This window comes from Myotis nattereri (genome assembly GCF_964212035.1).
Source record: "Myotis nattereri genome assembly, chromosome: X".
Lineage (NCBI taxonomy): Eukaryota > Metazoa > Chordata > Mammalia > Chiroptera > Vespertilionidae > Myotis > Myotis nattereri.
Window position 1 is genome coordinate 32,679,966 of NC_138078.1, and position 13,149 is coordinate 32,693,114.

A 13,149-nucleotide genomic window follows, 5' to 3' on the forward strand; every position below is an offset into this window, starting at 1 on the left:
GAATTTCCACTCAGCCAGCCTTCCTGTGGTTCTGGATGATGTCTGTTCCATCTTTTAGTTGTATGTTTGAAGTGGTTGTTCCAGGCAGCAAACTCCTGTGTTTACCTAGGCCGCCATCTTGGTTTCTCTCAACATTTTTATTTTTATCTTTTATTATTTAGATAAAAGAAAACAGTATTGGCCTGTAATGGTGAGACAAATATATATGAAGTATCAAAGAATCAAGTGTTTCCCCATTTTCTTCTTTCAGTATCCCCCCATGTTAAAAACATATTTCATGATTTCTGTGGCACTAATTTATGAGTGTAAGTAATTTTCATTTGCTTAACCAGTTAACTACCACACGTCCAAAATGGAAACCCTCTCCACACACCACGATATTTTGAATTTAATTTAAAAAAATCAATTTGCAATGAATATTACAAAAATACATATATTACAATTTGGGTGTTCTTGAATATTTTTAGCTGAAAATTCTCATGAAAAATGATTTTAAAGTTGGTCAGGGCTGCCACTTAGGGAAAACACTTTTTATTTATAGACGCTTCTGGCATTTGGGGAAGGTCTGCCGCTTGCATCTACAGACGCTTATGGTGTACAATGGGTTAACATATTTTAGTATTCAAGATGCCATATGTTATTACATACATTGTGATATAATAATAATAATAGTTACTGTTTACTGAGTATTTGCTCTGTACTGTATTAGGTACTTTACAAATATTAAGTTACTAGAGGCCCAGTGCATGAATTTGTTTTTTACTTTGAAATGGTAACTGAAATGGTAACCCTCAGCCTGACCTGCCCCCTCTCACAGTCCGGGAGCCCTCATGGGCAGGAGGCGACCCGGTGATCAGGGGAAGGCAATGCCCCCATCACACCTCTGCTGCTGCCACTACTGGCAGCGCCAGCCTCTGCTGGCCCTGGGCGGCTGGGCAGCTGACATTCGAGGCTTGCTTGTGCCTCAGGCCAGCCCTGGGTGGCTGGGGACCTGGGTGGCTGGGGGCCTGAGGGCACTTGCCACACATTTATTAAGGGGAAGAACCAGGATTTTAAACTCAGGTCCATCTTACTGCAAAGCCTGTGCTCTTTTAATAATATAAGCCTGTAGGGTTAGAAAACAAACAAACAAATACTGGGCAGATACCTGATTCAAGTTGTTACTCTGTCACTGATCAGTTATTTGACTTACGTTTTCTTCAACTGTAAAGAGGATATAGTGTACAACCTACCTTGAAGCATCACTGTGAGGGTCCAGTGGGATGCATGTAAAAAGTTGAGGTGCTGCTAGCACATCTGACAAAATGTAGCAGGTTCACTAAAAGGCTTTTACTTTAAAATCATCGGGAATATGGTTAGCCTTTATTTTGGAGGGCATTGTGTGTGTGTGTTGGGGGGAACTACCTGGAAGCCATTTGCAAATTTTTATGGTTTTGAAATAGAAATATCATTTTATATTTAGGTCATTGAAATCTGTATGACAGGAGCTTCATTTACAAATGACAGTTCTTGCATAAGGAGGATTTTCCCCCTAGAGCTCAAAGGCTAGATTGATTGAGATAGCTCTTTGCAGAAATCATGGTACTTCAGCTTCTCTCTTGATATTACCAACTTTGACTAGCATTATTCAGTGGGTTTGAAATAGGATAGCGTTCCCACAACATAGAAAACTACATTCAAGGTAATTGAATGCATATACATATTTTTTCGCCACATCTCCCTCCCTCTATCCCCCTGCCTTGAGCAACTAATTGATCATTCATTGTCTTTTGAAAAGAAAATGAAGGTAAATCTTTTTCCTTTTTATTCTCTTATTTTTCTTTCCTCTTGTTTTGTTTGTTTGTCTTTTTTTTGTTTTTTACTTTGAAATGGTAACTGTCTTTACCAGCTCCTTGGGGGTTTGAAGGATATTAATCAGCTTCACAGCTGGAAGCAGAGTGATCTACTGTAGTAAAGCTTAAAGCTTTATCCTGTCAGTGTAATTTTCTTTTTTATTCTATTAATGTAAATGGAGTTTGATTTCTCTTTCCATGACAAAGGGAGGATTAAATTTTAGGAACTGTGACTACTCTGAAGTAGAGGGTAGGGGAAAAGGGAGAGGAAATCAACAGTCCTCAATCCTTTGATCTGTCAGTTCAGTCCCTCTCTCAGTAGTTTCCCCATTCTTGTCTCTCACTGTCTCTCTATCTCTCCCTATCTCTATCTCTCTCTCTATCTCTATCTCTATCATCTATCATCTATCTTCCTTCTTAGGGTTGTCAGTGAACCTAGTTGTGCCTGGCTAGCCCTGGACCTTGGCAATTGCTGGTGAAAGGGAACTGGAGACATTGAGCATGTTCTCCTGTGTCCATAATTTACGAGAATGATTATGATAATAATTTACTATGTGCTGAGCACTACTTTGAATGCTTTTATTCTTATTTTACAGAAAAAGTAACTGAGGCTTTAAAAAGTAACCTCTGTGAGGTTTTTGGCTGAGGTCATGCAGGTAATAAGAGGCACAACTGGGGGATTTGCACCCAGGTCCATTTAATCCTAAAGCCTTAATTAATAGCAATGCATTAATTGTCTTAGTTAATAATTATTACTGTGCATTAAGGGTTCCAAAATGACCAAACTACTTCCTTGCCCTTAAGTTGCTCCTAGTCAAATCAGAGGAAACATTCATGCAGTCTAATTATAAGACAGTATGACAGAGCTCTTATGGAAGTATATGCAGAATTACAGAAGCAGAAATCAATTCTTCTGATTATATATAGGACAGCTGAAGTCCTCACAGAGAAGATGCTATTGGATTTAAATAGTTATGACTGGTTTGACTAGTTCCATCATTAGTTTTGTGATGGAATAACATTTTGGGTATAGGGGAATCCTATATAATAAAAGCCCAATATGCAAATTGTCCCCGGTACCAGGAGTTCGACCACTCGCTATGACGTGCCCTGACCACCAGGGGGCTGCGCGGAACATGGTGGGTGTCAGCCATGCGCTGTGACCTCTTACTGGCTACCTGGGGCTGGGGTGTTGGGGAAGGAGGTGCAGTGAGAATGCGGGGTGTCTTCTGAACTCACTCTCACTCTCCCTGCTACCCTTCCCTGGGAAGCCAGGGCGTGTGCACTGGGGAAGCCCCCATGCTCAGGTGCTGGGTGCCCGCGAGGAGCCTGACCCGGACCTGCGCGACCTCTTCCAGGTGAGCCGAGCTGCAGCCACTGGGACCACAGGGGCCGGTTGGGCTCCGTGTGGGTTCGTGCAGGAACCAGTCTGAGAGTTTGGCCAGGAGAGAGTACGCTGCCTGCCTGGCTTCCACACGGCACCGCTGGGCGGCCCAGAGGCCCACACTGCATCCCAACCTCTGGTGTCCAGCCACACTCACTGCATCTCTGTGTGGGGATGCCGTGACTCAGGCAGAGGGGGGTGTGTGGGGACTTGGGGGCCCAGGTGCTGCCTAGGGCTCGGAGGTCAGCTGGGACCTGCCCTTTCACGCCAGATGCTCACGCTTCGATCACTGGCCAGGCCTAGGGACCACACCCTTGCTTACATTTCATTACCGGACCTCTAGTAATGTTAATAAAAGCAGCGAGAATTGCAGGCACTTGGCTCACTCAGGCAACATTGAGTTTGTGGTTTTGGCTGATGCATTTGATGCATTGCAGAGAAGGATGATGTCCAGAGATAAGACTGGAGAGTTAAGTTGGAACTAAGTTTTAAAGGGTCTTATAGTGATGCTAAGGATTTTTGACTGTTCTCTAGAGGCATTAATGAGCCATTAAACATCTTTAAGCCAGGGAATGGTATAATATTGCCTGCGAAGACCTGATCACAGTGGCAGTCATGTGGAACTTAGGTTGGAAATGGAAGGAACTAGAAACCTTTGAGGAGGCTAATGAATAAACATGATAAGAGATAGGTAGTGGTGGCAGATTTGGCAAAGATAGAATGGGTTTGAGAAATTAGTGTTGACATGTGAGCAATGAATGATGAGTGAGTTCAAGCATTTCCAGCATAGGAAGCAGTAAGAGTGGTGCTGCTATTTATTGAAATAGGGAAACCAAGAGGAAAACCAAGTTGGATCTGGGGGACATATAACAAATTAGCCTTTTGGACATGTAGAGATTAAAGTTAATCTGGGATATTTATTGAAGGTAGATGTCAAATAAGTTGATGACTCATGATATGTATTTTCAACCCAGAAATAGCTATGAGTCTGGAGCTCACCAGCGGGGCCAGATTCGAGATACCAAGTTGTGAGTCATCAGCGGGAAGTGATAATTGAGTCAGAAGGAATAGATGAGATCACAGGAAAACAAGAATTGAGGGCAACCTTTGCACATTACCTGGCTTGGTGTCTTACAATGGATTTGAATGTGTGGACTAGTGTCCAATGACTAATAACTTTTAAACACAGGATAGTTTTTCTCCAGCCCCAATGACTGGAACACACCATGGTATTTCATTCTGGCACACTGATCTGATTGCCAAAGAAACTTCCTGTAGTTGCTGGGGAGCCTTTTAAAACCAAATAAGGGCCTGGTCTTCCTCTCTAGTATTAGAATTGCATCTGCATACTCCACCATGGAGTCCCACCCTCCTTTGATCTTGGAATAAGGGGATGATGAAAGGAACTCAGCTTTCTCCTGTATCAGGTATGTGGAGCTTTCACTAAATGGGAATTTGGGAAGAAAGTTAAATCCAATATGTCCCCGAGCCTGTTTTGTTAATTTGTGAACCTGGAGATTTAAATGTGTCATGATTCTTTGTAGTACTGTACTCCAACCAAATTTAAATAAAATGGTGACCCTTTTAATGTGCATACTATATCATACTCAATAATAGCTGGCAAATCAATATTAGTAGACATGCCACTTATTTTTCTACTCCTACTATATACAGAAAGATATTTGTGCACATTAAATATGAGATATACAATAAAATTGGTTGTAGTTAGGTCCTAGAAATGACTAGTCCCTCCAGCTCTGTCTTTAGAGTAGATGTAGTCATGAAGTTATTATCCCATTTTCATTATCTAGATGAATTGCTGAAGCAAAACGAAAATTAAAAGTTCATTCCATTGACTAGAATCCAGATGTCAGGATTTGTATTATGTACTTATGCCTAAATTTTAAATATTCTAATCTCATAGATTATCGGAGACAGTGTTATGTAATGAAAGAGCATTGGCTTGGGGGTCTGATATGCCCTGGGCTTAAATCCGGGCTTTGCCATTTCCTAGCTGAGTGAGTTAAATAAGGTACTCAATATCACGGTTGATTTTAGTTTTTTTCTAATTTTAAAATGGGGATAATTATAGCATCAGTCTCTCAGGATTCTTGTGAAGATTAAGTGAGATAATGAATGGAAAATGACAAGCTCAATACACATAGTATTCTGTTTTTCTCCTTCCCTTAACATGAGTTAAGCCAGCATTTCTCAAAATATATTCTGTTGAACTCTATTCCCTCCAAATGCATTTTCAAAAAATGCTTATTGCTCAACTGAATTTGTTCAGTCTTGGAGAGAACAGACATTAACATGTTAAATGGTGCTGAGAAGCTCGATCATGAACAATTTTTTGATAGTGGTTTAACTTTTTAAATCTAGCATTTTCCAAATTTATTTTGTCATTGTACCTTTTTTTTTTTTTTAAATTGAGAACACCTATTAATAGCCCATGCTATTGATTGGATACATTTTGGAAAAGATGAGTTTGGTAAACAGGTCCAGGTGATATTCGATATTTGTTTGGCCTCACTGAGCATTATATCATGTGGACTAAATGATGCTAGCCCACTTAGAAGTTTTGGGTTGTTTATCTCACAATAGGATTAGGGTTCGGGAGAATTGAGTTTCCATTTCAGTTCTGCCATTCTTCCATTGTCATTAAAAAACCCATGTGAAAATAGTAAAATATTTTGAAAATTAAAAATGCTGTCAGTGGAAAGTGGTATAACAACTCTACTAGGAAATTGTAGGAGCAGTAATACTAGAATGGGGGTGTCTACAGGTTGAGCTGTGTTGCCTCTCTTTTTCACTGAGCATACTTGGACCCCATCCATCAGCTATCTGCCTGAAAGCATTTTCAACTCCTGGGTTTCTTAATAATTAAAAATGATTCCCAGATGCATGTGCCTGAATGTCAGTAGCTCTGTCTTTTGTCAGTGTTTTTGTACTTGCTTACCAAAGCCATTTCCCAGTACATCATGTAGCTATGGCTGTTGCTGAATATTAAATACTGAATTGTAATTAAGATGCACAATGGAAAAAAAGATTGTTAGGATTTATGTAGCAGATTTACTTAGTAGATTTAATGTTTAGCCTTCTGATATTGTATAACTTTATGTCCATCTGTAATGTATTTATTTTCTATTAGTACACATTAAGCAAAGTGAAGTTGCTTTAACATTAATCTCTTGGGCAAAGGATGAGAAATCTCTTGTTACTGTTGTAATACTAGTTTTTTCTGTGTGTTTTTTTTATTGGTTAGTGCTAATGGAGATGTTATATAATTCATTTCCTTCCTGTGTCTGGAAAAATTTAGGTGTTACTCTGAGTAAGCTTTGTAAAACTTTAGAAAGATTAAAATCATGTTTTCTCTAGTTTTAAGGTCAACATTTCACACAACAGGGAGTTATACTTCAGTATTATGATTATTGGTCTCTTCTAGCTTTGAAAATAAAAATGTCCATTTGTGATTTTTTATTACTTTAGCTGGAAATTTTAGGTCATTTTCCAATCCTGAAACTTAAAGGGCTTTAGACATTATTTTTATGGTTTGCTCTTTAAATACTGTGAATACTCATTTTCTAGTTCCACAAAGAGATTCTAGTTTTACGGGAGACTTTTTTCATCATATAAAATAGCATTCCTAGCAACAGAGATAAACATCATCATTCATCATAAACTGCTTTTTCTTTTACTTGATGTACAGAGGCAGTTTTGATACAAAATTGGCAGAAAATGTTGCATTCCCCTTTCTCTCTTTCTCTCTCTCTCTCCCCCTTTTGGTCAGAAACTTCTCACTTTATCCTTAAAATGTAACTATGGGATTTTAGAAACAAAATTACTAACCTAGTGTTGTTATTCTCTACAGAAACAGTAAATTGAATTTGAATGTCAGAGTTCTGAAGCTATATCATTAAAGATAAAATGTAAGAAAATACTTGGTGGTCTTTAATTTTTACTATTTCTATTGCATAATGTTATAGAGAGCATATTAGAATGTTACATTGATTTTTTTTTTGTCCTACTGATTCTGATATCTAACATCTTTGGCTTTCTTCTTAAGGGATATTATAAGCCATATTTAGAACCACATAAATACCAGCATGAGTTTAGTCAAATCTGTTGATTTATAGTGAATTTATTAATAATTATGTTACCGTCTTTTGTCATAAAGACCACGGTAATGAAAACCATGTTTCACCTTTTACATACATAATTGGATGAGATCACCAGATGCTGATGTTAAGAGCACATCAACAGGAAAAGTTGAAAATGGGAGCTGCATGGAAAAATACTAGAACCAATTAGCTCTGTCAAAGACCATATGACCAAGTATAGGAGAGAAAAATAGATTTTGACCATGAACAAACCTCAGGTCATTTAATAATGGAAAGGTGGCCCTTCTTAGATTTTTTTTTAGACTTTTGATATTAGCAGAAAATAACGTAGAAATTGGTACTTCATGGTCAATGTTTGGAAGCTTATTAGATTAATTTTGGTTTTCTTATATTTTATTGTAAATTTCAGACATACAGAAAAGTTGAAAAAAATTGTACTGTGAGCACCTATATATCTACCACCTAGATTCTACCATTAACATTTTGCTGCATTTGCTTTATTACAAAGCTATCCATGTATTCATTTTTCTGTCCATCCATTTTTCTATCTTACTGCTTTATGCATTTCAAAGTAAGTTGTACACATCCCAGTACCTTCAATTTGAAACACTTTATCATGCATATAATTAACTGGAGCTCAGAATTTATTTATGGGTCTTTTTTCAAGATAAAATTATTTGCAGTGAAATGCACAGATCATAAGTTTTGACAAATGCATACACTTGTGTAACTAAGAACTTTATCAAGATAAAGAACATTGCAATCACTCCAGAACGTTCCCTCATCCCTCTTCAAAGTCAAGTCCTGCCCTTACTCCCAACTTTAAAGGCTGCTACTCTTGGGATATTTTTCATCATATATTAATTAACTTAGCTTGTTTTGGACTTTATATGAATGGAATCTTGCAGAATGTACTCTTTTGGGGGTAAAGCTTCTTTCAGTTAGGATAAGATTTTTGAGATTCATCTATGTTGTTACATGCGCCAGTAGTTTATTCCCTTTCATTGGTGAATAGTGTCCATCCTATGTATATACCACAGCTTAGGGTCTACTATTGATGGATACTTGAATTGTTACCAGTTTGGAGCTATTAATGAATAAAACTACTATGCTTTTCTTGTGTGCAAAAACCTAGGAATGGAATTACTGGGCCATAGTGTAGGTATATGTTTAGTTTTGTAAGAAACTGCCAAACATTTTCCAAAGGTGCACCATTTTACACTCCAACAAAAATGTATGAGCATTCTGGCCATTCATACCAACACCTGCTATTGTCAGTCTTTTTAAATTTAACTATTCTTGTGGATGTGTAGCAGTATCTCATTGTGCTCATTTTTATTTCTTATTTTAATATGTGCTTACCTAATGACTAAAGATGTTGAGCCCCTATTCATGTGCTCATTATTCATTGGGAAGCCTAGTATGTAGTGCAGAATTAGAGACTTCTGGTTGCCAAAAATATCTTGCTTAAGGAAGTTAATCAGAAGTCCAGTGTCTATAAGGTTTTGATCCTAGTTAGGAGATCTGTAGATTTGCTAAAACAGACCTATCATCACAGGACTATGGAATGGAGAATAATAGTGTAACCAGTGATAAGTGGGAGTATTATTCTTGTTATACTTGCCACAAGTTTTACCATGAAAAACTGTGTCCTGAGATCTATTTTTATTTTTGGTCCTGAAGGTTTAGCATAACACAGGGCATACCACTAGATTTACAGTAGCCAGTTATGAATGTGTGTGTGTGCATGCGCTGTGTGTGTATACATATACATACACTTTTTGTGTGTGTGGGAGAGGGTTTGGTGGTGGTGGTGGTAGTAGATATTTAACTGTTTATGGGAAATGTAGCAGTTTCTCTGGTGAATTTCTTGGAGATCTACCACGTTTCCTTCCCAGCCATTTTTGTTAACCCAGGAGTCAGATGTGTTCATATTTATCTGCTCGGTGCCCATATCAAGCTGTTACCAGTCACATGAACAATGGAGAAATCTCTAAGAAGGCCAAAGAGATTTTTAACTTCTTAGAAAATGAAAAGTTACCTTTGGGATCTAAGAGGCCCACTTCTACTTATTTGAGCCCACTGTTTCCTCTAATCTGAATATCCCAATTATGTGTGCTTTTGAACTTTGAGGTAGCAATATTGAAAATGGAATGAGTTTGTTGATGAAGATGGTGACTAGATTTATATATTTTTTACTTTAATCTTTTTTTTTATTGTTACAGAAGAAGCTACTATGGAGGAAACTGGGCCAGTTTTAGCTTTTCAGGACTCTTGTCCTGGATAATGGAATACCAGGTAAACTTCTTATATAAGTTTTTAATTTACTAGGTTTTATATGAGTCACATAATTGAAGAAAACCCTTAGCTTCATTTGTAATATAGGATCAATACCTCATTTTTATTTACTTAACAAAAATTATGCAGTCACAATTTCAGCCAATATTTTTCCAATGCCTTAAAAATATAGATATCAGTTTTTAAATATAAGTAGATATGTTAGCTGAAGAATAAATTATGTAAATGTGTTACCATGTTGTAATTACTTTATATGTCCAAATATAAGGCAAGCATTTACTTTAAGAGTTTTTCAGAAAAAAATATTTCAATTCTTATAAAATCTCACCTATAGTAGTTCTTTCAGTCATTATATTTGGAAAACAACAACAACACTATATGGGGAAAATACATTCATTTGAAATGATCTCAGTCATTCATGGTTTGCATAATTATAGAAGTCACCTTACAGAATTAGTAAAACCAAAAAGCAAGAAAAAATTTAATATAAATTTAGTGTTTTCTTCCCCAAGGGTAGGGTCTCACTACTCTAACTGTTCTATATCATTGTAAGAAATTTTTTTAGAGCTTATTTAAAGTATAGTAATTGGGACAGTTGGGTATGTCATGGAGTTTACCAATTTTTATGATTTGGATTTATAAAAAAATTGCCCTAATTTTAGATAAATGGTATATGTGTCCTGAAATGAAATTCCTATTGAGAGCATCATATCATGTAATGATGGAATCAGAAACTGCTATATCTCAAAAGATTTTAGGTTGTTCAGAAAGGAAGATGCTACATCTTAGAAAATTGTATTTAGTTAGTTAGAATAATATAGCTAGGACTTATTAGGCACTTACCATGTGCTAATCACCACACTAAGCATTGTAGTTGTACTGATTAATTTTATGGTGTGCATGACTCAAAAAGTGCTTCTAGTGATGACAAAGACATTGATGTTGAAGATTCAATTAATATTCAGTTTGAATAATATTGTTACATAGAAATGAGAGTGTGGAGAAACAAGTAATATTTGTAAAGTAGCATTTCATGTAATTCAAACTGTATAAGTCAAGGAAATAAATGTTATAAGTAGACATTATATTTCTACTTATCTGTATGCATTAAATAGTCATATATTTATGTTTATCAGAAACCCTTTTTTGAACCTTATTCTTGAGAAGTATATGTGAGGGTCTCCTGATATTGAGGTATATTTAGTACTTCCATAGTTCCATGAAAAATTTAATCTAGCTTCTCAGAACGAAAACAAAGTATCCCACTTGTCTGAATGGAAAACTTTTGGTGAGTAAAGGGGTATAAAAATAAATTTTGGTAATGGATTAGATTTATTAAAATAAAAATATTTTTCTAGACATTTATTTTACACTTCGTTCACTTTAGCATCTTGACTCAGTCACTGTATCCTTTTCCCCTTCACTCTCTGTCACTGGTCCACAGTTCTTTTTTCAGGCTGGTAACCACATGTCTGCACATTCACAGTTCCTGTAACTCCTCTTCTACCAAATAATTACATTTGATTATACGAGCTCTCTGCCTCTGCTTTTCTTCATTTTAAAATGTTAAATTAAAGATAATGAGGCTTTTTAAAAATTAAATTTGTTGGGATGACATTTATGAATGTTATATAGGTTTCAAGTATACATTTTTGTGATACATGACGTATATATTGCATTGTGTGCCTACCACCCAAAGTCAAATCATCTTCTATCACCATATATTTGACCCCCTTTACCCTTTACTACTTCCCCATACCTCTCTCCCTTTGGTAACCACCATACTGTAAGACAATGAAACTTTAAAAAAATAACTATTGCCCTACTTTAGAAAATCTCTTAAGTTTAGAAATTTTCTGAGGTGATTTTACTTGAAACAAAGGATATTGTAGTTATATTTCACTACTAGTTCTCTGGGTATATATAATATATTCTTAAACTTTTTTCTCTGAGAGATTTGTATCAAATAGATTAAAATTTTAAACAGATTAAAAATTGATCTTTGACATTTGGGAAAGGTATGTCTTGACATCTTCAAAAATATTGCTGTATCATAATTTTTTCCATAAAATATAAGTAGGAATTTTTGGAAATTTTAAAGGATCACTTTCAATTTTTAGTGATAGTTTATGTACTTTATTATACTTTCTTATTTTTATTATACTTTTTATTGATATCCTATCTAATAAAAGAGAAACATGGTAATTGGCATACGACCGCTACCCTTCCCATTGACTAATCAGCGAGATATGCAAAGTAACTGCCAGCCAAGATGGCGGCCAGCAGCCAGGCAGCTTGAAACTAACATGAGGCTTGCTTGCTTCAGTGACGGAGGAAACCAACGTTCCCCGCCTGCCTTGCCGGCCTCTGAGCCTGCAGTTTAAGAAACATTGTAACAAATATAGAAGCTAAACAAAACCCCAGAAACCAGCTTTCAGCCCGCCGGGATCTCAGAGCTGGAGTTATACATTGTTTCGATTATAGAACCCAAACACCAGATACCTACTTTTAGCAGCAGAGGCCTCAGAGCTGGAGCCAGAGCTAAAGCTGGCCCAGAATAAAAAAAGAAAAAAAAAAGAAAAAGAGGAGCAGTTGGGAGCTTCAGTCCGAGCCTGAAAACAGCCTTCAGCCCCTCACCCAGACTGGCCAGGCACCCCAGTGGGGACCCCCACCCTGAAGGGTGTGTGACCAGCTGCAAACAGCCATCATCCCCTCACCCAGGCTGGCCAGGCACCCCAGTGGGGACCCCCATCCTGATCCAGGACACCCTTCAGGGCAAACCAGCCAGCCCCCACCCATGCACCAGGCCTCTATTCTATATAGTAAAAGGGTAATATGCCTCCCAGCACCGGGATCAGCGGAGCCGCGAGGCCTCCAGGCACCGGGATCAGTGTGACAGGGGAAGGTGCCCAAACCCCCTGATCGCCCTGCGGCTCTGTGTGTGACAGGGGGCGGGGCCACAACCTCTCTATCGGCCCTGCTCTGTTCCTGACGGGAAGGCGCCCCAACCCCCTGATTGGCCCTGCCCTGAGTGTGAGAGTGGCGGCGCTCCCCAACCCCCTGATCACCCTGCGGCTCTGTGTGTGACAGGGTGCGGTGCCCCAACCCCCCCACCCCACGGGCCCTGCTCTCTGTGTGATGGGGTAGAGCCATAACCTCCCCATTGGCCATGCCCTGAGTGTGACAGTGGCCGCGCCCCAGCCCCCTGATTGGCCCTGCTCTGTGGGTGATAGAGGGCGGCACCCCAACCCCTTGATCGGCCCTGCTCTGTGTGTGACAGGGGGCAGTGCCCCAACTCTCCTATTGGCCCTACTCTGTGAGTGACAGGGGGGAGCATCTCAACCACCTGATGGGTCCAGCTCTGTGCATGACAGGGGGGAGCTCCCCAACCCCCTGATCGACCCTGCTCTGTGCATGACACGGGGGAGCTCCCCAACCCCCTGATCGGCCCTGCTCTGTGCGTGACAGGAGGCAGCGCTCCAACCCCCTGATTGGCCCTGCTCTGTGCGTGACA

The 13,149-nt window shown here is 38.6% G+C and overlaps 1 protein-coding gene across 1 annotated transcript in view; it reads left to right on the plus strand.

The window, feature by feature from the left end:
- The window catches only part of CHM (CHM Rab escort protein), a 283,722-nt gene that overhangs the window by 92,491 nt on the left and 178,082 nt on the right, over positions 1-13,149 (plus strand). The window contains exon 3 of the mRNA XM_081115452.1: positions 9,563-9,635. Within this exon, the coding sequence (XP_080971578.1) occupies positions 9,563-9,635 (73 nt within the window). The remainder of the gene's footprint in view (positions 1-9,562; positions 9,636-13,149) is intronic.